Source organism: Pogoniulus pusillus, chromosome 22 (assembly GCF_015220805.1).
Source record: "Pogoniulus pusillus isolate bPogPus1 chromosome 22, bPogPus1.pri, whole genome shotgun sequence".
Lineage (NCBI taxonomy): Eukaryota > Metazoa > Chordata > Aves > Piciformes > Lybiidae > Pogoniulus > Pogoniulus pusillus.
In genome coordinates, this window is record NC_087285.1 from 4,506,792 (window position 1) to 4,531,875 (window position 25,084).

The following is a 25,084-nucleotide window of genomic DNA, read 5'->3' on the forward strand; positions in this document are numbered from 1 at the left end:
GTCCAACCTAAACCTCCCTGGTGCAGCTTAAGGACGTTCCCCCTTGTCCTGTTGCTTGTTACTTGAAGAACAGAACAACCCCACCGAGCTCTGACTTCCTTTCAGGGAGCTGTAGAGGGCCAGAAGGTCTCCCCTCACCCTCCTTTTCTCCAGGCTGAACAACCCAAGTTGCTCCTGACAAGATCTGTTCCTTGGCAGTCCCTGCAGCAAGGATGGGCTTCTTGAAGGCAAACTAGGAAACAGCTCTCCAAACGACTTCCTGCTGGATCAAGGCATCTTCTCCTCCCTTTCTGCTGGCCTCCTCTGCAGCCCTCCCTGGGGGATTCAATTCAGCAACTCAGGCTGCAGATGGCAGAGGTTTATTTCTAGCCAGCCAGCCAAGTATTCAGCTCTGTAAACACTCTAAATAAATTCCTGCTGCCCCATTATCTCCTCTCCAAACTTCCTCACTGGGTTACTGCCTTCATTTCAAAGGAAGCAAGAAAACATTTCAGAAGAAAGGACCCAGCTTTTAAAGAGAGTCTGTGGAGGTTGGTCCAGACTCAGAGGAGGTCTTCGTAAGATGGGCAAAGATCTCTACAGATAAACCAGACCCATCTACAAGAGGAGGAGAAACTTCATTTGGAGGGTGCTGGAGCCCTGCAGCAGGCTGCCCAGATTGGTGGTGGAGACTCCTTCTCTGCAGAGATTCCAAACCCAGGACACTGTGATCCTGGGCAAGCTGCTGCCAGTGTTCTGCTTCAGCAGGGGGGTGGACTGGAGGATCTCCAGAGGTCACTTCCAACCCCCACCAAGCTGGGATGCTGTGAAGATGGACCACGTGCTAATTGTTAAGAAACAGGCAACAACACTCAATGTCCTTAAACTGCTGCTTCAATCGATTAGATCAAGCTCAGAGGACCTTGCTGGTGACCTTTCTGCTTGTCCACGAGCATACAGCTCAGTGCAGCTTGTGTGGGGGACATCCCCCCCCCGAGGTGTCATGCTTCCATGGAAGTGCTCCAAAAAAGCCTGGCTGGGGCACTTAGTGCCATGGTCTGGTTGATTGGGCAGGGCTGGGTGCTAGGTTGGGCTGGCTGAGCTTGGAGCTCTCTTCCCACATGGCTGATTCTGTGACTTCTTGCCTTGGGCCACATGAAGACTCCCACAGAGTTTTGCTGCCGACATTCCAGGAGTACCTGAAAGAAACTCCTCACAAGTTTACATCAGTCTGCACTTTCTGAGTCAGCCTTCTCTGGGCTGCTGACACCTGGAGACAGGAGCCACCAGAAGAGCTTTCAGCAGATCACTTTCTGCAGGGAGGAGAGGAAGCAAGTGTCCACACTGCTGCTCCAGCACCCACCTCCCAGCATTTCCTCCACAGAGAGCAAGCACAGCCAGTGCTCAGGTTATCAATCACAGAAATCACTTTAGTTGGACATCATTAAGATCATCCAAATCCAATCACTCTCTGTCTCTACCATTCTCCAACACCACTCTGGTGCTAAACCATGCCCCTCAGCAACACATCTCTGCCTCTTTGAAGCACTCATACCCTTTCCCCAAACTGAGGCTGCTTCAGTGCCTTTCCCTTGTGGTGTCCCTCTGCTTCTCCCCCAAGCTGTCCACGTTTTCTGGCTATCTCCATCACCTGTCCTCTTTTCTCTCTCCCCTTTTCCTACCTGTCCTCAGAAGCAGCTGCTGTCAGCCAGGAATCTGTCCTGGAGGCACATAAAGAAGCACAGAACAGCTTTGGTTGGAAGAGAACTTTCAGATCGAGTCCAACCATCCTCTAACTGCCAAGCCTAAACCATGTCCCTCAGCACCACATCTCTGCCTCTTGGAAAAGAGGGATGGAGATTCAACTACTTCCTTGGGCAGCCTGTTCCTGCCTTCAAAAGAACCCTTTCAGTGAAGAAGTTTCTTCTAATGGCCAATCTAAGTCCCCCCTGGTGCGACCTGAGGCCATTTCCTCTTATCACTTGCTCCTTATAAGAGACCAACTCCCACCTGGCTCCAATCTCCTCTTAAAGGAGCTGTAGAGAGCCAGAAGGTCTTCTCTCAACCTCCTTTTCTCCAGAGGCTGAACCACCCCAGTTTCCTTAGGGAATCTCCAATTTGCTTAGAACAAATATTGAAAGGAAAGGCCAAAAAAGGTAATTTATACACAAGAAAAAATGAGTCAAGGTAAAGCTTACAAGGCCAGAAAGGAAATGAAGTATGAAACCAGCAGGGATGGTTTGATGGCCATGGTAGTCTTAGGTTGGACTCCATCATCTCAGAGGTCTTTTCTAAATCAAAACCAGTTCTAAGATTCCAGTCACCATCCCTGGAGGTGTTCAAGAAAAGCCTGGATCAGGCACTTAGTGCCATAGTTTGGTTGACTGGATAGGGCTGGGGGTTAGGTTGGACTGGATGAGCTTGGAGCTCTCTTCCAACCTGCTTGATTCTATGAAAGGAAAAAAGCCATGAGAAGACTTCATGTGAAAGATTCATTCCAGGTATGATTTTATTCTCTATTTTACAAATAAGCATTTTGGGTTTGGGTTTTTGGTTTGGGGTTGTTTTTTTTTCTTCCCTCTATAAAAAACTAGGATGAGAATCAATTAGTTACAGCCAGGAATATTTACACCCTCAGAAGACATTTCTGTAGCTCTCTCTTATATACAAGGCTGTGGCCATCACTAGATACACCCAAAGGCATTTGGAAGGAAGGCGTTAAGGTGCCTGAGCTGATTCTGTGCTGGGAGAAAACCATTTCACAATTGCCAAGATTTATTCCAGAAACAATGAAATTGGGAATGATTTCCAGTTCCATCCCTTTCCTCAGCTGCTTTAATAAGCAGAGGGTGTAAAATGGAACCAGATGGAAAGCTGTTCAAGTTCCACAAGGCAGAATTAGCTTCACCAGAGCTCGAAATGAAAAGTCTTCTAAAACCAGACAAAGAAACAAACCAGATCACTAATTTTACAGTGCAGTAAATAGAGACAGTGGGAATCTTCTGTAATACCTCACAGGCAGCTCCCAGTAGGGGTTGTGCAATTAAAAGAGTGTGATTCAGCATTCAAAAATCAACCCTTGCTGGATTTATTCCCTGCCAGTGCACCACAAACCTCCCCCTGCCTTCTCCTTCCAAATGGTAACGTGGAAATGGGGGAGAAGAGGTAATTGTGGGAGGAGGGTAACTTGGAAGCAGGTGAGAAACACCCACCTCAAGAAAAAGAGAGTCCAAAAGCCTCTGAAAGATGAAATGATGCTCATGTGGGCAGTACCTTCACCACCAGGAGAGTCAGAGAATCTGACAACTGCAGGCTGTGGAGCGTGGACAGCACAAGCAATCCTGGCACCTTTTGAGTTCAAGTTATTGCCACTTGCAAGCAGGGAAACTGAAATCCCAGGATTATGCAACATGCCCTGGATGATGAAAGAAGTCAGTCTAAGAGCTGGAAAGGAAAGGATCCTAGTGTCCATCTCCAGGCCACATGCTGCTTGCTTCAGTGAAGACACTGTAGTGAGCTTTGCTCTCTGACAACAGAGAATTTTGTCTCGCCAGGACATTTTGTATAACCTGTGCTACAGGTTACAGGCACCAAAACCAGGTCATGAGCACAAAAGACATCATGTTACAGGCAACCAAGACCACACTATGGGCACCAGGACCAGGCTAAGGGCACCAAGACAGGGTTATGGACACCAAGATTGGGTTCTGAGCACCAAAAAGACATTATAGATTCCAAGACCAGGCTAAGGGCACTGTGACAAAGTTATGGGCACCAAGACCATGCACTATTGCCCAGTTTAAAGTCAGCCTGAATGGCAAGTATCTTCCTCCACAGTAGAAAGATCCCATAGGTTTATCAGAACTCCTCTTTCCAAGGCAAATCCTGTCCCTTCCCCCTTACAAAGTGTCACTAGATGACCTAGTTCCAGCTCCCCTGCCATGGGCAGGGACACCTTCCACTGAACCAGACCACTCAGGGCCTCATCTAACCCAGCTTTGAACACCTCTAGGGAGGAGACATCTACAACCTCCCTGGGCAACCTGTTCCAGTGTCTCACCACCCTCACTGAAAAGAATGTCTTCCTAACCCCCAGTCTAAACCAGCTCAGGTCTCTTCCAGCTTCAATCCATCCCTCTCATCCTATCACTACAAACCCTTGTCAAAAGTCCTCCCTCCCAAGCCTTTTTGTAGGCTTCCTTCAGATACTGGAAGGCTGCTCTAAGGTCTCCTCTGAGCCATCTTTATTCCAGGCTGAACAGCCCCAACTCTCTCAGCCTGTCCCCATAGGGGGAGGCTCTATCTATAGCTATCTGCATGCCACTTATACATCCCTGAAAGCATTCAAAGCCAGGTTGGATGAGCCTTTGAGCAACCTGCTCTAGTGGAGGACATCCCTGCTCAGTGCAGTGGGGTTGAAACTTGATGATCTTTAAGGTCCCTTCTAACCCAAAGCATTCTAATGATTAAAACCTTCTCTCAGTTTCTTAGTAGCTGGATTCTGCCTACAACAACAAACTTTTTGATTTGGAGAGAAGCATGAAAAGGAGGGGGGGTGAGGGGGAAGAAAAAGGCAAACAAAAGCCTCTGTGCTTTGTTAAATGTAGTCTGCATTTCTGACTCATGCTCTTTGTTGTTATAAAGATAAGCAAGGTCAGACATGTAGTTCATTTCTGGGTTTTTTTTTTGGCTACAAAGAGACTGCCATTGTGTTCTGGGGTAGGAAATTACCCAATTTGGATTAAGAAAGGGAAGGAAAACCTAACCTCCAAACCCAACTTAAATAAATACTGGGGCATTGAAATGCTCAAGGAGAGGAGTCTGAGCGTCAAGGCACATACCTGGATAAAGCAGTGGTTAAGGAATGCTGCCTAAAATCAGCTGTGGACTCTGTGGTTCAGGACAGGAATTTCCAAGCTCAGACATGTGCCAGGGGAGTTCATATCCTACACTGCAGGATGTTTTTGGGGGAGTTTGCTGGAAGAGGCTTAAGGGACGTGGTTATTTACATTGGCAAATTCATTATCAAGGAAGCTGCAGCTAAAAAGACTTTTGCCTCAAATTCCTGTGGTCCACCACAGATAATTCTTCTGCACCAGGGAGGAGAGAAGCTGCTTCTCAAGGTCCCAGTACCTAGGAATAAGGTTTACAAAGACAGTGCCCCTGGCCAAGTTTCCAAACACCCTCTTGGGTTTGCAGTGTGCGTGGCAAAGAGGTGATCAGCCTGGCAGATCTGATCATGCCTTCTGCTGGGCAAGGGAGATTGGCTGCTACATGCTCCCTCCTGACATCTGTTTGCTCATGTCAAGGGTGTTAAGATGATGTGCAGCAAGGTTGGCAAAATCTCAGCTCTTGCACTAGCTTCAAGTTACAGGCAGCCTGAAAGCAAAGGGCCAAAGGCCTCTCAAACTCTGCAACAGGAGTGACACTGAACCTGCCCGAACTTTGGGGTTGCTTTCCTTGGAGGAGCTGATGGGGCCACAACACAATGCTTAGGAATACTTTCTTTGCAGTGAGGGTGGCTGGCACAGGTTGCCCAGGGAGGTTATGGATGTTCCCTTCCTGGAGATGTTCAAGGCCAGGCTGGATGAGGTCTTGAGCAACTTCATAGAATGGTTAAGGTTGGAAGAGACCTCAAGGATCACCCAGTTCCAACCCCCTGCCATAGGCAGGGACACCTCTCACTAGAACAGGTTGCTCGTGGAAGATGTCCTTGACCATTGCAGGAGACTTGGAACTGGATGATCTTTAAGGTCCCTTCCAACCCATTCTACGATGATTCTGTGTTTCTTGGTGTCGTTCCCTGACCTTGCAATTTCCTGCTGCATCCAGAAATCACTAAGTGAGCAGGTGAAAAACTGCAGAGAGAAATGAGGAAAATGCAAATGCAATGAGACAAAAAAAAAATTGCAAGAGAAATGAAAATGCAATGAGAAAAAGCCCCAGACAGGGGGAGGGAAGAACTTAAATGATACAAACCACTGTCATTTAAATGAAAGAAACTCCTAGAGTTTAAACAAGCCAAACCACAACAGTTTAACTTAACCCCCTAAAGATTAAACAAAAGAAGCTATATTTTAAACAAGAAACCCCTACAGCCTGCACAGTGCTTTCTTCTTGTCTCCATGAGCAGCAGTCTGCTGGGCAAAAGTCAGTCCTACTACTGCAGCTGATCACCCAGGACAGAGAAAAGGATCTTGGCTAAGGGAAATTAGTGATGTCACCTACTCAAATCCAGCAGGAGAACACGAAGCTTCCACAACCAGCTGCTGCAGCAGAGTGAAGCCCCTAAAGCTGTGGCTGCAAAGGTTTAGGTCCTATGGGCAGAAATCAGTCCTGCTACTGCAGCTGATCAGCCAGGACAGAAAAAGGGATCATAGCTAAGGGAAATTAGTGATGTCACCTACCCAAATCCAGCAGGAGAACACAAAGTTTCCACAACCAGCTGCTGCAGCACAGTGAAGTCCCTAAAGCTGTGTCTGCAAAGGTTTAGTTTCTGTTTATGAAGTCTGTAACAAGACAGAACAAAGCACAAAGTGCCAGGAGAGAGCAGTCCTTCAGGACTCAGCTCTGACAGTAAACCCAGGATAGCACAGACAAGACTGAGTGGATGTATATATTATATCGATTTAAAGAAACACAGGTGATGCCAAGGGTGATTCCACCACCCCAGGAGCAATTCCTTGGCAGACTGTCAAAAGATTTGTGGTTTCAGGGCTCTTTTATATAAACAAATTGAAAACAAGTCACTGGTGACATGAGCTCAGTGAAATAACAAACCTAAGAGCAGAGCTTGTATAGTTGGCACTTGAGGAATGAGAAGCAGCAGGCAGAAAGAGAGTCTCAATTTTGTTCTCAGCACGTTCCCACCATGAGGTTGATGTAGAGGTGTACATCAGCACAAGATTTACCTCTAAGGTTATGAGCATGTGTGTGAAAAGCACAAAGACAGGAGGATTCTTCCCAGCCTGTTAAATAAAAGGGAAGAAACCTTAAACTAAAAGTGCTGCCTCCACACACAGATGAAACCTTTTACAGCACTTCAAATAAATAAGAGCCTGGAAGCAGGGTCAGATGTAAACACCTCCCATCACACAGGTACAGCTGAAAACCAGCACAGCAACCAAGTGGATTTTGTGAGCAGGAACTTCAGTGCTACCAATCCCTTTCTTTTTGTGCAAGGAAATGCTTCCAATCCATGCTGAGTTAAACCATGGCAGGTTAAAATGAACTCTCCAAGTCTTTCTTTTGCATCTTCCTGAATTTGGTAACAAATCCACCACGTGCAAAATCATTTGGGCAAGACCACAGAGGCATCTTCTCACAACCAGCCTTAGAATAAAGAAACTTTCCTGTCCAGAGACAGAAATCAAAGAACCAAAACCAATTAGCAGCTTTTTTTTTTTCCTGGCAAATTTTCCCCTCTTGATGTGCAATTTCCCCCTCTTGATGTGCAATTTGCCCCTCTTGATGTGCAATTTGCCCCTCTTGATGTGCTCTGGATGAGCTTCACTGAGGAATTCAGGTACCCTGGCAGCCCTTGAACTCATTTTCAAGTATCTTTCAGCTGAACTATACACTTAAAAAGCCACAAAGAGTTGATCAGATACCGTCCCACGGCACAACTGCACCAAAACAACCCTGGCTGAAGCATCTCACTGAAGGCTTTACAGTGGTTTATGTTCATATAAAAAGAGAATGTAGGGAACACAGTGTTTAAATTAATAAATAAGGTTAAAATTACAGGAAACAAAGTGCTGCCACTAGCCCTTTCTAGAATGAATTTTAGAAGAGAAGTCCATTTCACTTTCAGTCCCCCAGGAAGTACAGAGGAGTTCCATCAGAAAGCTGTGCTTTTACAGATCTCTGGATGTTCTTCTTCCTCCTTGGACTCCCTCTTGCTGCTAGATGCAGGTCTGTACTCTAATCTAGGAAGGAAAAAGAGAAAAGAAAGAAAATAACTTTAACAAATGGATGAGAGAACAGAGAGAAAGTAACTTTGCTCTCCTGAGCCCTACTGGACACTACAGGCTCTTGATCTAATATCCTGTTGACTTCAGCTGGACAGGTGCCTTAGACCACGTATATGCTTAGGTGGCATCTTCAGTCAGAGCTGGGGCAAAGCCCAAATACTCTCAATGTCTTTTTGGCTCAGCTGAAGGAAACTGGAAGAGTTCAGCCCTTCACTGGTACTTAGGTGACTTTCAGAACCAACAAAGATAGGTTATAACTTACAAAGAGTCCCTAGAACTTGCCCCCACCTTGGAAGTGTTCAGGGCTAAGTAGGATGAGGCCTTGAGCATTCTGGTCTAGAGAAAGGTGTCCCTGCCCATGGCAGGGGGGTTAGAACTGGATGATCTTTAAGGTCTCCTTCCAATCTGACCCATTCTCTGATAACTTTATAAAGCAACACACTTTTACAAATGTATTTTGAGCACAAACTGGAACCCAGGAGGTTCCATCTGGACAGGAGGAGAAATGTCTTTGGTGTAAGGGTGCTGGAGCCCTGGAGCAGGCTGCTCAGAGAGGTTGTGAAGTCTCCTTCTCTGAAGAGATTCCAAAGCCAGCTGGACAATGTGATCCTGGGCAAGCTGATGTGTTTGACCCTGCTTTAGCAGAAGATTGGATTGGAAGATCTCCAGAGGTCCCCTCCAAGCCCTACCATGCTGGGATTCTGGGATATGGGCTTCTATTCAGTTATTAAGTGTAAAATGAGAAATGTGGAGCTGGAAGGTATAGACACAAACATACACACTTGAGAAGGGTGACCAGAATTCCAGCCAAGCTCTTGTTATCTTCAGCCCTAAACGCACCACGGAAATCATCCCCTCCCTCTGCCAATACCTGGGCAAGTCCACTCCTCAGAGCAGAGAACAGAGGTGGCAAGATCAAAATGTGACACTTACCCTTTCACCAACAGCATCTGCTCAATGGTGTCTGGAAGAGGCATACCATAGCTTTCTGGCAGAAATAAAGTCAGGATTCCTGAGAGCACAGTCAGGCTCCCCATCAGGATGTAAGGCAGGAATCGATCATAGGCACCTGGCAGAAGACAGAAGAACAATGCTAGCAGCAGCTCAAAGTCTCTGATGATGTCTTTGCCCAGCTACAGGGCTTTGTCCACGCAAGGTTGGTGAAGGGTCTGCAGGACAGGTCTGGTGAGGAGCAGCTGAGGGAACTGGGGGTGTTTAGTCTGGAGAGGAAGAGGCTGAGGGGAGACCTCACTGCTTTCTACAACACCCTAAAATGAGGTTGGCATGAGGTGGGGTTGATCTCTTCCCCCTGATGTGAGGTGATAAAAGGAGAGGAAATGGCCTGAAATTGTGCCAAGGGAGGTTTAGGTTGGAGATTAGCAAAAGTGTCTTTGCTGCAAGAGTGGCCATTGGAGCAGGCTGCCCAGAGCAGTGGTGGAGTCCCCATCCCCCGAGGTGTTCAAGAAAAATGTGGCCATGGCACTTGGGGACAGGGTAGAATGGCCAAGGTGGGGTTGGGTTGAAGGCTGGACTCAGTCTTAGAGGTCTCTTCTAGCTGAAACAACTCTTTCATTCTATGAATATTTGAGCTCTCAGTAAACAAAGAAACAAAAAGCCCCAAACAAAGCCACAGCCTGACATTGAGAGCTGTTCAAGTGTGGGGTTTGGGAATGCAAGAGGCTGGGAAGCAGCAGCTGTAAGAGCTGCCCCTGTTGAGCCAGTAAGATTTTGAGTCTTCAGAGCATCTCTTCCACAGGGCACACACCAGAATGTCTGTTCTGACCACTCCTCAGAGATGGTGAGACTCCATTTTTACCTGCAGTTCCACTAGTTTCAAGCAACCTGGGGTTGGTTAGTCTGGAGAAGAGCAGACTGAGAGGAGATCTTACTACTGTTTACAAGTATCTGAAGGGTGAGTGTCAAGAAGAAGAAACCAGGCTCTTTTCAGTGGTGGTGTGTGATAGGACAAGGGGCAATGGATACCAGCTGCAACAGAGGAAGTTCCACCTCAACATGAAGAAAAACGTCTTTGTTGTAAGGGTGCTGGAGCCCTGGAGCAGGCTGCCCAGAGAGGTTGTGGAGTCTCCTTCTCTGGAGACTTACAAAACCCATCTGGATGTAGAATCACAGAATCAGTCAGGGTTGGAAGGGATCACAAGGAGCAGCCAGTTCCAACCCCCCTGCCATGCTCAGGGACACTCTACCCTAGATCAGGCTGGCCACAGCCTCAGCCAGCCTGGCCTTAAACCCCTCTAGCCATGGGGCTTCAACCACTTCCCTGGGCAACCCATTCCAGGCTCTCACCACTCTCATGCTCAACAACTTCCTCCTCACAGCCAGTCTGAACCTACCCACCTCCAGCTCTGCTCCATTCCCTTTAGTCCTGATGTGTTCCTGTGTGACCTGTCCAAGGTAACCCCCCTTTGACTGAAGGGTTGAACTCAGGGCTAGAACAAGCAGCCTTGGTAGAGTTAGACAATGGTTGGACTTGATCTTAAAGGCCATTTCCAACCCAAACAATTCAATTCTATGATTCTAAGACACCTGAGTCTGGAAACAGAGACCCACCAAGGCAGGACCCTGAATTTGCCCTTCACCCAGCATCTCCCCACAGACTAATTAACTCACCGAGGTAAACGAAGTAAGGTGAGAGGATGCTGCCCAGCCTGGAGGCCATGGAGCTTGCTCCAACTCCCATGTTTCTCACCACTGTTGGGTAGAGCTCTGCTGTGTAAACATAAACCATTGCAAAGGCAGAGGTGATCCCAAACTTGCCCAGCATCACCAGCAGGATGGAGACTGCACGGACATCTGAAATGAAGAGATAAGTAAGGGCTTCAGTAATGCTCTGACAGCTCAGGGCATCTCCTAATTCCATGCCTTTGGCTAACTCCTGCCTAATCCACTCCAGTACCTGGTGTCTTTCCCCCTGATATGAGAAAAAGGACAGAGAACACAGAGTGTAGCAGCCTAGTTAAGTTGTTAACTGTGTAATTGATATTAGACATCATTAATAAAGGGACAAGAGAACATAGAGTGTAGCAGTCTAGTTGTTGACATCATTACTAAAGGGATAACATAGAGTGTAGCAGCCTAGTTAAGTTGTTAACTGTGTAATTAACATTAGACATCATTAATAAAGGGATAAGAGAACATAGAGTGTAGCAGCCTAGTTGTTAACTGTGTAATTAACATTAAACATCATTAATAAAGGGATAAGAGAACACAGAGTGTAGCAGCCTAGTTAAGTTGTTAACTGTGTAATTGATATTAGACATCATTAATAAAGGGATAAGAGAACATAGAGTGTAGCAGCCTAGTTAAGTTGTTAACTGTGTAATTGATATTAGACATCATTAATAAAGGGATAAGATAACATAGAGTGTAGCAGCCTAGTTATTAACTGTGTCATTAACATTAGACATCATTAATAAAGGGATAAGAGAACATAGAGTGTAGCAACCTAGTTATTAACTGTGTCATTAACATTAGACATCATTAATAAAGGGATAAGAGAACATAGAGTGTAGCAACCTAGTTATTAACTGTGTCATTAACATTAGACATCATTAATAAAGGGATAAGATAACATAGAGTGTAGCAGCCTAGTTATTAACTGTGTCATTAACATTAGACATCATTAATAAAGGGATAAGAGAACATAGAGTGTAGCAACCTAGTTATTAACTGTGTCATTAACATTAGACATCATTAATAAAGGGATAAGAGAACATAGAGTGTAGCAGCCTAGTTAAGTTGTTAACTGTGAGTCACTGTCCCTGGAGGTGTTCAAGAAAAGACTGGATGAGGCATTTAGTGTCTAGATGAGTGGATAGGGCTGAGTGCTAGGTTGGACTGGATGAGCTTGGAGGTCTCTTCCAACCTGGTTGATTCTATGATTCTATGACCATTAATAGAGGGATAAGAGAACACAGAGTGTAGCAGCCTAGTTAAGTTGTTAACTGTGTAATTGACATTAGACATCACTGATAAAGGGATTAGAGAACATAAGTGTAGCAGCCTAGTTATTAACTGTGTCATTAACATTAGACATCATTAATAAAGGGATGAGAGAACAGAGTGTAGCAGCCTAGTTGTTAACTGTATAATTAACATTAGACATTATTAATAGAGGGATAAGAGAACATAGAGTGTAGCAGCCTAGTTAAGTTGTTAACTGTATAACTGATATTAGACATCACTAACAAAGGGATTACAGAACAGAGTGTAGCAGCCTAGTTAACTGTGTAATTAACATTAGACATCATTAATAGAGGGATAAGAGAACATAGAGTGTAGCAGCCTAGTTAAATCATTAACTGTGTAATTGATATTAAGCATCATCAGTCAGATAAGTACAAAGGAAGGGGAGTTAAGCTTGAGAGGGTCCTGAAATACTCCCATGAAGAAGAACAATGATGCATTCAAAGATAAGACCATCAGCGACTCCAGCCAAGAACGTGACCCACAGCTGGTGGCAGGTGGTTGAAAGGTAGAAAGGTCAGAGTGAGGAAGACGTTGGCCTTCCTCCTGAAGACCCAACCAGGTGGCAGTGAGCATGCATGAAAAGGAGGGACATTATGGAGGTGAATTTCAGGAGTTAATTGTAGCATCTCCTCCTCCCACTGTAACAGCCCTACCCCTGCACTGAACATGCATGGCTTTGTAGCATGAACATTGTACCTGAGCTAGGTGAAGTTGTGCAAGGGCTGTGAGGAGAACCTCCCCTTGTCACCCAGTGCTGATGAAAGCATATCTTCCTGATAACACTCTGTGTGCTGTAAGGACTCATCTTCTACACATCACACCCACCCCCCCCTCCCCCTTCATGTCTACAGTCATGGACAGCATTTTTTGCTTTAGTTTAAACCACTAGGACCCAACATTTTCATTTCCTCCTAAGCACAAAGCTTCTTGCCAAGGGAAAAAAATAAGTAGAACAGAGCAGGAACTGGAAAGATCCTCTCAGATGTAAGGGCCAGAGCTCTGCTACTGTACACAATGCCATACATCAATTTATAATCAAAAGAACAAAGAGAAACATCTGAAACAAGTTATTTTTGGTTGCCTGCTCTGCTTTCTCATTAACATTCCTAGCTCCAGGCCAGTATTTTCCTTATGGGAAGCTGGGCTGGCTAGAACTGGGACAGTTAGATCAGGGAAATCCAAACAGATCCTATCAGTGTCCACTCAAAGGACAGGACCAAAGGGAATGCAACATGTGCCTTACCTGGATAAAATAAGTAAGTTGTGGCACATTCTCTTTTAGTTAGGTTTTGATCTGTAGATAAGTGCTAAAGGACAGGTTCATTATGGGAAGCTGGGCTGGCTAGAACTGGGACAGTTAGATCAGGGAAATCCAAACAGAACCTATTAGTGTCCACTCAAAGGACAGGATCAGAGGGAATGCAACATGTGTGTTACCTGGACAAAATAAGTAAGTTGTGGCACATTCTCTTTTATCCACAAATCAAAACCTAAACAAGGGCTAAAGGACAGATTCATTATGGGAAGCTGGGCTGGCTAGAACTGGGACAGTCAGATGAGGGAAATCCAAACAGATCCTATCAGTGTCCACTCAAAGGACAGGACCAAAGAGAATGCAACATGTGTCTTACCTGGATAAAATAAGTAAGTTGTGGCACATTCTCTTTTAGTTAGGTTTTGATCTGTAGATAAGTGCTAAAGGACAGGATGAAAGAGAATGCAACATGTGTCCTACCTGGATAAAATAAGTTGCTGCACATTCTCTTTTGTTTAGGTTTTGATTTGTAGCTAAGTGCTAAGCAACAACACTCCCCTCAACATCCTTATCAGTGAGGAGCTCAGGACATGAAGGCATGGCTTGACGTGGCCTGAAGATATGGTTTGATGTAAAAGAAAAGGTTATTCTGTCCTCCTCTCTGCTTGCCAACCACGATTTGAACTATCAGCACTAACTGCCTACAGCTCTCTTCCAGAAGAACTGTGTCAAGAAGCCGTTTGCTGAGAGCTGTTTGGGATTTAAATTCTGCAGCCTCTTGGTAACCTCCACTTAGCCATTTCTGCTTGTTCTAGCCCTGGTTTTACACTTGGACCTTGCCAGAAAGAGACACTGAAGATCCCAAGAGCTCACAAAGGCAGCAGCACGCATCTGCACTGACACGTTGTGTGAGCTCCTTGTGCGGCAGCGCTGAGAAGCGAGAGGGGCGCAGGTAGAAGGTGAGCCCTCAGGACACTTTCCCTTCACATCCTGCACTTCACCTAGGCTAGATATTTGAGACCAACTAACGATTGCATACGTGAAGGCACCAGCTGAATGAAGAGCAGAACGCAGCCTCCCAAGAACAAGGCAGCAGCCATTGAGTACCGTCGCGGCAGGTGCTGGAGCAGCAGCCAGGAGACGATGTAGGCTGGGATCTCGATCACTGCTGAGAGGAAGCAGTTCAGGTAGACGTCTCCATGCAAGTTAGGGGTGTCGAGGGAAAGTCCAAAGTAACCAACAGAGATTATCATCCTGGAAGAAGCAGAAGAGAAGGATCAGATCAGTTGATCTCGTCCCTAAAGTTGTCGTGAGCCTCTCCGATGTCTCTCTTCAGGACATCTGCCAGATCCCTTCCCCTCTGCACCAGCTGCAAGTGCTGACTTCAGATACAGCAAGATGATAACCAAGCAGGGCTGATGCTTTTTGTCTGCCAAGTTATTCTTGAACTCAAAGTATGAAATAAATTTGTAAAGAATTCAAATATTAGGATCTGGAGCCCTTAGCACAAGGAGGTGGACCTGTTGGAGTGAGGCCAGAGGAGGCCACAATCATGATGCAAGGGCTGGAAGCCCTCTGCTGTGAGGCCAGGCTGAGAGAGTTGGGGCTGTTCAGCCTGGACAAGAGGAGGCTCCAGGAAGACCTTCTGGTGGCCTTGCAGTGCTTCAAGGGGCTGAGCAGAAAGCTGGGGACAGGCAGTGCAATGGTGAGGGACAGAGGCTTGAGCACTTCATCTCCTTCAGCATCTGTGTCAGAACAGAACCTGGAGCAAAGTGATGTCTGGAGCTGATGATCTTAGAGATCTTTTCCAACCAAACCAGTTCTCTGATTGTCTGGAAACCAGTGCACAGCATGAAGTGTGTCACCAATAAGAGGCTCTTCCTTCTCCTCCTCACTTCATTTGGGAAGAACCTTCATGCTCCACTTGCTTAGAATAAAGCTGCCCACTGTACCTGGGAGGGTATGAAGTCACCTAGCTGCAGGTGTCCTGCCAGCTGAAGTCATTCTTCTCAGCAGCATTACACGGTGTTCTCCATGGTGCTGTGCAACATGCCCAGAGCTCTGCTCCCAGGAGTTATCTTTACACACAGTAAACTCCCAGCTTACAATAAACTCACTTGCAGCAGCAGCTTGCCTTAGCTTACCACACTGACAAACCTTGATGCAGTTAGAAACATTTGCTAGGAAAGCTTTAGGGATATTCAGCCTGGAGAAGAGAAGGCTTCGAGGAGATCTTAGAGCAGCCTTCCAGTGTCTGAAAGGGACCTACAGGAAGGCTGGGGAGGGACTATTGACAAGGTCTTGTAATGACAGGAGAAGGAGGAATGGGTTTAAACTGGCAGAGGGGAGATTCAAACTGGATGTTAGGATAGAGTTCTTTACAGTGAGGGTTGTGAGACATTGGCAAAGGTTGCCCAGGGAGGTTGTGGCTGCTCCCTCCCTGGAGGTGTTCAAGGCCAGGTTGGATGAGGCCTTGAGCAACCTGTTCTAGTGGGAGGTGTCCTTGCCTATGGCAGGGGGTTGGAACTGGATGATCCTTGAGGTCCCTTCCAACCTAGATCATTCTATTCTACTCTACTCTCCTCTGTTCTACTCATATTTACACATGCTAGAGTGAGGAGGAGCCAAGCTTCCTCCTCCCTTAGGCAAACCCTGCAAAGAGATTAGTTTAAAGGGCAGCTACTTACCTAAACCTAACAAAACCTCCAGCAATATGTCAAGGTGACACCCTGCTGTCTGCAGTCAGCAGATCTTTCAAGTCATAATGCAGAATAAACCATGAGGATACTGTGGGGCAGCAAACATTGCTAGGAGTCGGCACAAGATGCTTTGTCTTTGAGGATGTTAAGCAGAAGGAGGTTAAGCAACTGCCAGGCAAGGTGAAAAATAATGGAAGCACCACACAGTTGTTTGGGTTGGAAAATCACTCCAAGCTCATCCAGTCCAGCCATTAACCCAGCACTGCCTGCTCACCACTGAACCACATCCCTCAGCAGCACCACATCTCCATGGCTTTGAAACTTTGAATTGGTCCTCATGCCCAACCTGGCACAACCTTAGGTGTTTGAGTCTTGCCCTATCACTTGTTCCTTGGGAGAAGAGACCAACCCCACCTGGTTCCAACCTCGTTTCAGGGAGCTTAATTACACTGAACATAACAAATGGCTTCAGCTAGAGCAAAACCAAGCTGAAGATGGCAGGAAGAGCAGCCAGCAGGAAAGTCCAGGGAAACTTCAGCTCTTCAAAAGACTGTTTTATAGAATCACAGAATGGTCTGGGTTGGAAGGGATCTCCAAAGGTCATTTAGTTCAACCCCCACCTGCAATCAGCAGAGGCATCCTCAACTACATCAGGTTACCCAGAGCCCTCCTGAGTCTTACACTAAGACTTCAAGAACTTCCCTGGACAATCTGTTCTTGCGTTCCACTGCCCTCCTAGTAAAGAACTTGCTCCTAACATCCAATCCAAATCTGCTCTTCCCTAGTCTGGAGCCATTGCCTCTCATCCTATCACCACAAGCCTTTGTAAACAGTCTCCATCCTTCTTGCAGCACCCTTCAGGTACTGGCAGGCTGCTCTAAGGTCTCCTTGGAGTCTTCTGCAGGCTGAAAAACCACAGCTCCTTCAGGATGTTCTCAGAGCAGAGGTGCTCCAGCCCTCTGATCATTTTCATGGCCCTTCTCTGGACCCACTCCATCAGGTCCATGTCCTTCCTATATGGAGGGCTCCAGACCTGGACACAGTACTCCAGGTGAGGTCTCACCAGAGCAAAGTAGCAGAATCCCCTCTCTGGAACTGCTGGCCATGCTGCTTCTGATGCAGCCCAGGAAGCATCAAAAAACAATACAAAGGAGACAGGGAGATTTATTCTGGAGAATAAATCTGATGAGGAGTGACTGAGGGAGCTGGGGGTGGTTAGTTTGAAAAAGAGAAGGTTGAGGGGAGATCTCATTGCTGTCTACAGCTACCTGGAAGGACCCTGTGGAGAGGCTGGTGCTAGTCTCTTCTCACAGGTAAACAGTGATAGAACAAGAAGGAATGGCCTGAAGCTGCCACTGGGTAGGTTTAGACTGGATATTAGGAAACATTTTTTCCTGGCAAGAGTGGTCAGGCACTGGAGTGAGCTGCCCAGGGAGGTGGTGGAGTCACCAACCCTGGAGGAGTTTAAAAGTCGTTTGGATGTGATGCTTGGGGATATGGCTTAGGGCGCACCTTGTGGGGCAGGGATATGGGTTGGACTTGGTGATTCTGAGGGGCTTTTCCAGCCTGGGTGTTGCTGTGATTCTGTGACTCTGGCACGACTGTGTTCAGACCCTGGGCAGCAGATCCCTGACCAGCAGACAGGGCATGACTCACTCTTCTTAGAAGGCTTTGTTAGTCAGATGAGGATTCCCTAAGGCCCAACATCGGGTAGGATTCTCACACATCACTGCCAGCTGATCTGATTCTTGCTTAGTTCAGGACACGTTTGACTGCTTGAAAAAGAAATACAACCCAGATGTGTTTCTAGACTGGAACTGAGATGAAGAACAGATGCAACCAGAGTTTTGTTGCTGCAGTCTGGAGGTGGTTGGGTTTCGAGCCGGTTTCATCCACAGCTCTTCAGAATACCTTAGTGCTCCAAAAGCAAGTTTTGAACTGTTTGGCTGCTTTTTGTGCTTAAATACTTCACACTTGCTTACCAAAGAAGCACTGACATGATGGTGATGGTTAGGATGTTTCGGGTTCTCATTAGATCCAAAATGGTGTAGGTCTGCTGCTTCTGGGAATTCACATCTTGCAGCTGGAATCAAACAAACAGACAGGGGGGGGGGAAAAATGACCAAAAAACAAACTCATAGGAACATTAACTTCCTGCAAGCAGATTTACTGTGAAAAGAAATCCTCCCCCCAACTTCTACATCACTGTTTTGATATGCTGCAGAGGTGAAGCAAGTTCCTCGCTCTTAACCAAACACACAGGTGCCTGTGACAATGGTTGCTCCTCCTAATTCAAGTCACTTAAAATTAAGGTTGAAATGAGTAATCATTTCCTCTGCCTGAGGCTTCCCAAAGCAACTGCTTATTGTTACTTTTAGACTTGAATTGCAAAGTGGCAGCATTAATTCATGGTTTAGATGTCACTGCTGGAGGAGTTTTTACGCCCAGTTTTGAGCTGTGCATTGTGAGGTTCATGACAATCAAAACTGCACCCAGGCAGGAAGAGAGCAACCAGGGAGGATGGGACAGCTGACAAACATGACCTGTAAAAGTAGAGGGTTTGTTTAGTGTAAGGGCCAGAAGATCAAGGATGTCTTAAAATGATTACAAAATCCCAGCAAGGAAAGGGTTGGAAGTGACCTCTGGAGATCATAGAATCAGTCAGGGTTGGAAAGGAACCACAAGGAGCAGCCAGTTCCAACCCCCCTGCCATGCCCAGGGACACCCTACCCTAGATCAGCCTGGCCACAGCCTCAGCCAGGCTGGCCTTAAGCGTCTCCAGGGATGGGGCCTCAACCACCTCCCTGGGCAACCCATTCCAGGCTCTCAGATCACCCAGTCCAAGCCCCCTGCTAAAGCAGGGCACCCACAGCAGCTTGTCCAGGATCACAATGGCCAGAGGGGTTTGGAAGCTCTTCAGAGGAGACTACACAACCTTGCTGGGCAGCCTACTACCAAGAGTGATCTTCAAAGACCAGAAAATGAAGTGATGAGCTATGTTTATGGCAGACAAGGCATGAAATAACACAAACTGCAGCAGGAGTGACTTAGTGACTGACTTCTCATGTTGGAGCTTAACAGGGATGCATTTAAACTGTGACAGAGTGGCTGCAGGATCCCCATCATTATTTAGCCTGGTTTGGAGAACTTCATCTAAGAATATAAGCAAAAAGACATCAAGCATCTTCTCTCTGTCCCATGAAACTTTCCAGCTCCTCAAAATAAAACCACTTCCATGTAAACAATGCAAAGATATTCATCCATGAAGCATGCAAAGCAGCTCTGTGCTTGATAAAGCAGTAAAAAAAGGAGATAATTTAAGGTGGTTTAAAAAAAATTAGACTCCTACAAGGTTCAGAGCTTTCAAACTGTGTAAGAGCTGATTTAAGAGGACAAGTTCTATTGATTGAAACTCTCAAGACTGTGTGGCTGATGAACCCCAGCTCTCTGCCATGTTTTTATGATGGCAAAAGGTGGTGTTTTCAGGACTTAGCCCAGGGTCTCTACTCATCAATTTAATGAGCTTTAAAACAGTCTTACAGCATGAACATTAAGAAGAGATTTCATGACACAGTACACAAAAGCACCCATTAGTTTAACTGAATTCCTCATCAACCTCTCTTCCATATTCAGTCAGTGATGGGTTTTCATCAGCCAGACAGTTGCAGAACACTCATCTGGAGCCTTTAAATCTTGTTTCTCACCTGAGAAAATATTCATCATCTCCTCAATGCCTTGCAAACTGTATCTGAGCTAAGGGGAACATGAACTTAGGAGATTATTTTGCTGTTAGGACATTTTCTATCTATCTGAATTTGTGGCTCTATCAACAGTTAAGAAGCTAATCAAGAAATACAGCCCCAAGCATCTACCCTCTGCAGCTCAAAATCATGCTAGGGAGACACTGGAAGAGGATTAGAACAAGGGGACACAGTCTCAAGTTGTGCCAGGGGAAGTATAGGCTGGATGTTAGAATCATAGAATCAACCAGGTTGGAAGAGACCTCCAAGATCATCCAGTCCAACCTGGCCAGTCAACTAGACCATGGCACTAAATGCCTCATCCAGTCTGCTCTTAGGAGGAAGTTATTCCCAGAGAGAGTGATTGGCATTGGAATGGGCTGCCCAGGGAGGTGGTGGAGGCACCATCACTGGGGGTGTTCAAGAAAAGACTGGATGAGGCACTTGGTGCCATGGTCTAGTTGACTGGATAGGGCTGGATGATCTTGGAGGTCTCTTCCAACCTGGTTGCCCAGAAGAGTTGTGGATGCCCCCTCCCTGGAGGTATTCCAGGGCCAGGTTGGATGGGGCCTTGAGGAATGTGGTCTAGTGGAAGGTGTCCCTGCCCATGGCAAGGGGGTTAGAACTAGATGATCTTTAAGGTCTCTTCCAACCCAAATGATTCAATGAATCTGTGATTAACCAGGTGAAAAAAAAGAAAAAGGTAACACTGAAATATTCATTTTGACACTTTGGGAATCATAAACTCCCAAGACTTCTAAAAACATTTGCTGAGAACTTCTCTTTCCACAAGAAGATGAATCACTCTTGCCTGACAGCCCTCCATTATGTGCAAACACAATCAACTGTATACACAGATCACTTCCTCCCTGGATTTCTTTTATGTCAGTGTGACCTGGGAATGTCAAATTGAAATATAATATGTTTAAAGACTGCAGGCTTTTTGTTTGCACTATGGACCTCTTCATGGGATGTGCCAATGGCTTTCAGTAAAAATAAACTATGATTTCAGCTTCAAAACTGCCCACCTGAAAGTGAGGATCAGAATCACAAAGGCTGGGATAGACCTGCCAGAGCATCCAGAATCACTTAGGCTGGCACAGACCTCTCAGAACATCCAGAATCACTAAGGCTGGCACAGACCTGCCAGAACATCCAGAATCACTAAGGCTGGCACAGACCTGCCAGAACATCCAGAATCACTAAGGCTGGCACAACCTCTCAGAACATCCAGAATCACTAAGGCTGGCACAGACCTGCCAGAACATCCAGAATCACTAAGGCTGGGACAAACCTTTAATATCATCCAGCCCAATTCTAACCCAACTGCTATGGCCACTAAGCCAAGTCCTGAAGCACCTAGCAGTTGATGACACCAAACTGGGTGGAGTAGCTGCCACACTGGAGGGTTGTGCTGCCCTTCAGTGAGACTTAAGACAGGTAGGAGAGTGGGGCAGGGAGAAATTAAATGAAGTTCAACAAGGGCAAGTGTAGGAAGTGGAAAAGAACAACCTCGTGGATCAGGATAGGTTGGGAAGTGACCTGCTGGAGAGCAGTAATGGGGAAAAGGACCTGGAGGTCCTAGTGGATGGAAGGATGACCATGAGCCAGCAATGTGGTCTGGTGGCCAAGAAGGCCAATGCCATCCTAGGATGGATTAGGACTGTGGTTAGAAGGTCAAGAGAGGTTCTCCTCCTCTACTCTGCCCCGGTGAGGCCACATGTGGAATACTGTGTCCAGTTCTGGATCTCCCAGTTCAAGAAGGACCTCAGGAACTGCTTGAGAGAGTCCAAAAATGAAGAAGGGAGTGGAATATCTTCCTGCTGAGGAGAGCCTGAGAGGTGACCTCATTCATGTTTATCAATATGTAAAGGGTGGGTGCCAGGAGGCTGGAGCCAGGCTCTGCTGGGTGATGCCCAATGCCAGCACAAGGGGCAATGGTGGAAGCTGAGGCATAGGAAGCTCCATGGAAACATGAGGAGGAATTTTTTCCCTGTGAGGGTGAGAGAGCACTGCAACAGGCTGCCTGGTGGGGTTGCAGAGTCTCCCTCTCTGGAGATATTTGAGACTCACCTGGATGTGTTCCTGTGTGATCTGGTCTAGGTGATGCTGCTCTGGCAGGGGGGGAGTTGGACTGGATGAGCTTTGGAGGTCCCTTCCAGCCCCTAACATTCTGTGATTCTTGAACACCTCCAGGGATGGTGACTCTACCACCTCCCTGGGCAGCCTGTTCCAGTGCCTCACCACTCTCTCAGTGAAAAAGTTTTTCCAAATGTCCAAACTAGACCTCCCCAGGCACAATTTAAGCTCATTTTCTCCCATCCTGTTGCTGGTTACTTGGGAGAAGAGACCAACGCCATCCCCATTCCAACCTCCTTTCAGGTAGAGAGCAACAAGAACTCTCCTTAGCCTTCTCTTCTCCAGTCTAAAACTATTTCTGAACTCTTTCTACCTGGTCTAATAACCTCTACTCTGTATTTGCTCAGCTTACAATACTTTAACCCTGAACCCTCACTCTGGTCCAGCAGAAGGTGTTGGATTTCATGACACAGTACACAAAAGCACCCATTAGTTTAACTGAACTCCTCATCAACCTCTCTTCCATATTCAGTCAGTGATGGGTTTTCATCAGCCAGACAGTTGCAGAACACTCATCTGGAGCCTTTAAATCTTGTCTCTCACCTAAAAAAATATTCATTACCTCCTCAATGCCTTGCAAGCTGTATCTGAGCTAATGGGACCATGAACTTTATGTAACCCCTGCAGTCAGGTGAAAGAATTCTGAGTGACATTTCCATCTGAAGACCTGAGGGATAAAAATAAAGGTCTGGGAGAGCTGCAAACTTCAGTGAATTTGCTTTCAGACAGCTGCATTTTCTACTTAACAGCTCTCTGCATTTGCTAGCTCTCATTCTGCCTGCAGCCAACCCTCCCACCACCCAGCCTGCAGCAGCTCTAGGGCTTGCAGCCCTTTCTCATAAATCACATGATCTTCCCTAAGTACTTTCCAGATTTGCCACTATTTGTTGCCAAGAAACCAGCAAACAGGAAACTAACACCGAAAAAAAATAGAGAATAACTAAACCAACCACAAAACAAAACAAGGAACAGTAAAATTCAGAGTTGATGAAGGAAAAATAAAAGGACTCTGTCTTTTAGCAGCTGGATAAGCAGACAGCATAATCCTTACCATAACAAGCTAACACAAGAAGCTAGGGCAAGGGCAGGGATGATGAGTTGAAATTAAACCTATCATCCAAACATGGGATAATTCAGCCCAAAAGTCCCTTATTTGTGTTCTGCAGCTTGTCTGTGACCAGTCAAACCTGCTGGATCATTTAGCCTGGAGAAGAGGAGGCTCAGGGGAGACCTTATTGCTGTCTACGACTACCTGAGGGGTGGTTGTAGCCAGGAGGAGGTTGCTCTCTTCTCTCAGGTGACCAGCACCAGAACGAGAGGACACAGCCTCAGGCTGCACCAGGGGAAATTTAGGCTGGAGGTGAGGAGAAAGTTCTTCCCTGAGAGAGTCATTGGACACTGGAATGGGCTGCCCGGGGAGGTGGTGGAGTCGCCGTCCCTGGAGCTGTTCAAGGCAGGATTGGACGTGGCACTTGGTGCCATGGTCTGGCCTTGAGCTCTGTGCTAAAGGGTTGGACTTGATGATCTGTGAGGTCTCTTCCAACCTTGGTGATACTGTGATAGTTTTGAAGTCTTTGAAGCTTAAATATTGCAGGTGCTGGTGTGCAGCTGCAAAGGTTGGAGGAATACTGCAAGCATGAGGTTGGGTTGCTCACGTTCCAGCTGCAGGAGGGCGAAGGGCCAGCTGGGTTTCTGAGAACCTCTCTGAAGTGTAAACATGCTTCTGAACAACTGGAGAGGGGCTGGGAGCCTCTGCTTTGCAGCTCTTCAGAAAGCAGCCACCAGAACGGCATAAACAGACCAGGGATGAAGAAAAGTTTCACACAGATTTTATGGTCACGGCACAGCTTTGACTCTAAAAAAGACAAAACGATGGCCAGGCAGGAGTTCTGCACTTAAACAGCATCTGCTCACCAAGCTCCTTTCCCCCTGAGTGTCAGAACGTTAATCTCTGTTTCAGAAAGGTGATGTGCAGTGTTTGATCTGTAAATCAGGACGGCGCTCTCCAGCCCACCCTGGTGTCGCAATCATTTCCCTGGGGCAGCTTCCCTGCTCTTGACCCTGGCTTCTGCTGCTTCGGTATCCAGCCCCATCCATCCAGAGATGCAAACAGATCAGCATTTCTTTCTAAGAAGGAGATGTAAAGGATTCCAGGGACAGTGACCTTAAGCAGATGTTGGATCCAAAGCTTATTTTCCATCCTCCTGCTGCAATGCTGGCAACGAATGAGTCTTCATGCCTCCAGCATGAGAAGGCAGCAGAAAAGAAGTGTATTTGAATGAAAATTCAGAGGAAAAGCTATCATAAGAAGGCCTGAGACTTCCTGGCATTTTCTCTCTGTCCCAGCAAGACCAGAATGTCTGTCCTACACCCTATAAAACAAGTCTGGCCAAACTGGTCCGTTTGCATCTCAGCTAACCTCAACCTAAGCGAAGCTGTTTCAATCTCAACAGCAAACATTGCAGTTTAATGGCAAACCACCCCCCTAAGCCCTTGTAAAGCAAGTGAGCACACAAGGGACTGTCACATAAATCACATTGTTAATTGCCAGCCAGAAGACAACTGAGCAAGTGCCCAGACAGGCTTGATAGATTTGTATAGAGAGGGTCAGGCAAAGAGTTTGTCTGTCTGACTTCTGGAGGTCGTGTTTGAACGAGTGCAGAGCTGCACCTTCAGGTCACCACACAAAGGGGAGTTACCCAGAGGAGACTAAGAAATAGGTGGGGAAGAAAGCATACTGCTGGCTACTCAACCCTAAAGGGGCCCAGCTTTACTTTATCCTTTATGTGGAGTAGAGATTGGGGTTGAACATAAACTAGACTAACATTATTTCCAGTGCCACTGGAAGCAGTCCTGGGTTAGACTTTTAAAGAGCTGTGTTAGACTGTGTGAGCATAAAGTCTGGTTGGTGCCAAGTATTTAGACCACAGAAGAACAGGTACCTCAAATTCATGGAATCATAGAGCTGTTCCAGTCAGAAGTGACCTTTAAGATCACTGAGTCCAACCTTCAATCAAACACCATCACGGTCATTGAAACATGTCCCAAAGTGCCATGTCCACGTGCTTCTTGAACACCTCCAGGGATGGTGACTCCACTACCTCCCTGGGTTAACCTATTCTAATGTCTGACCAAGATTCATTATTTCCCCACAATCCAAGCGTTGAGAAGGAGCAGGATGTTTGCATTAGAATGCATGCTGCCATTCCCACTGGAATGAGACAGCAAGGGCTTTGCCATTCCTAACAAAGAGAGCCAAGAGTGTTCTGCTCTCCAGGGAAAGGACAACCTTTCACCCACTGGAGACGTTCT

The 25,084-nt window shown here is 46.5% G+C and overlaps 1 protein-coding gene across 3 annotated transcripts in view; it reads right to left on the reverse strand.

Moving 5' to 3' along the window:
• Window positions 1–2,457: 2,457 nt before the first annotated feature.
• LOC135185114 (organic cation/carnitine transporter 2-like) overlaps window positions 2,458–25,084 on the reverse strand; it is a 45,309-nt gene continuing 22,682 nt past the window's right edge. For 2 of the 3 annotated variants that reach the window (XM_064161507.1, XM_064161505.1), the window contains 5 exons: window positions 17,876–17,976; window positions 14,234–14,448; window positions 10,581–10,763; window positions 8,886–9,021; window positions 2,458–7,907 (listed from right to left, as the gene is read on the reverse strand). In XM_064161507.1, the coding sequence (XP_064017577.1) occupies window positions 7,820–7,907; window positions 8,886–9,021; window positions 10,581–10,763; window positions 14,234–14,448; window positions 17,876–17,976 (723 nt within the window). In that variant the 3' untranslated portion in view covers window positions 2,458–7,819. Of the gene's footprint in view, window positions 7,908–8,885; window positions 9,022–10,580; window positions 10,764–14,233; window positions 14,449–17,875; window positions 17,977–25,084 lie in introns of those variants that run through there. The other variant, XM_064161508.1, reaches the window with a different exon arrangement.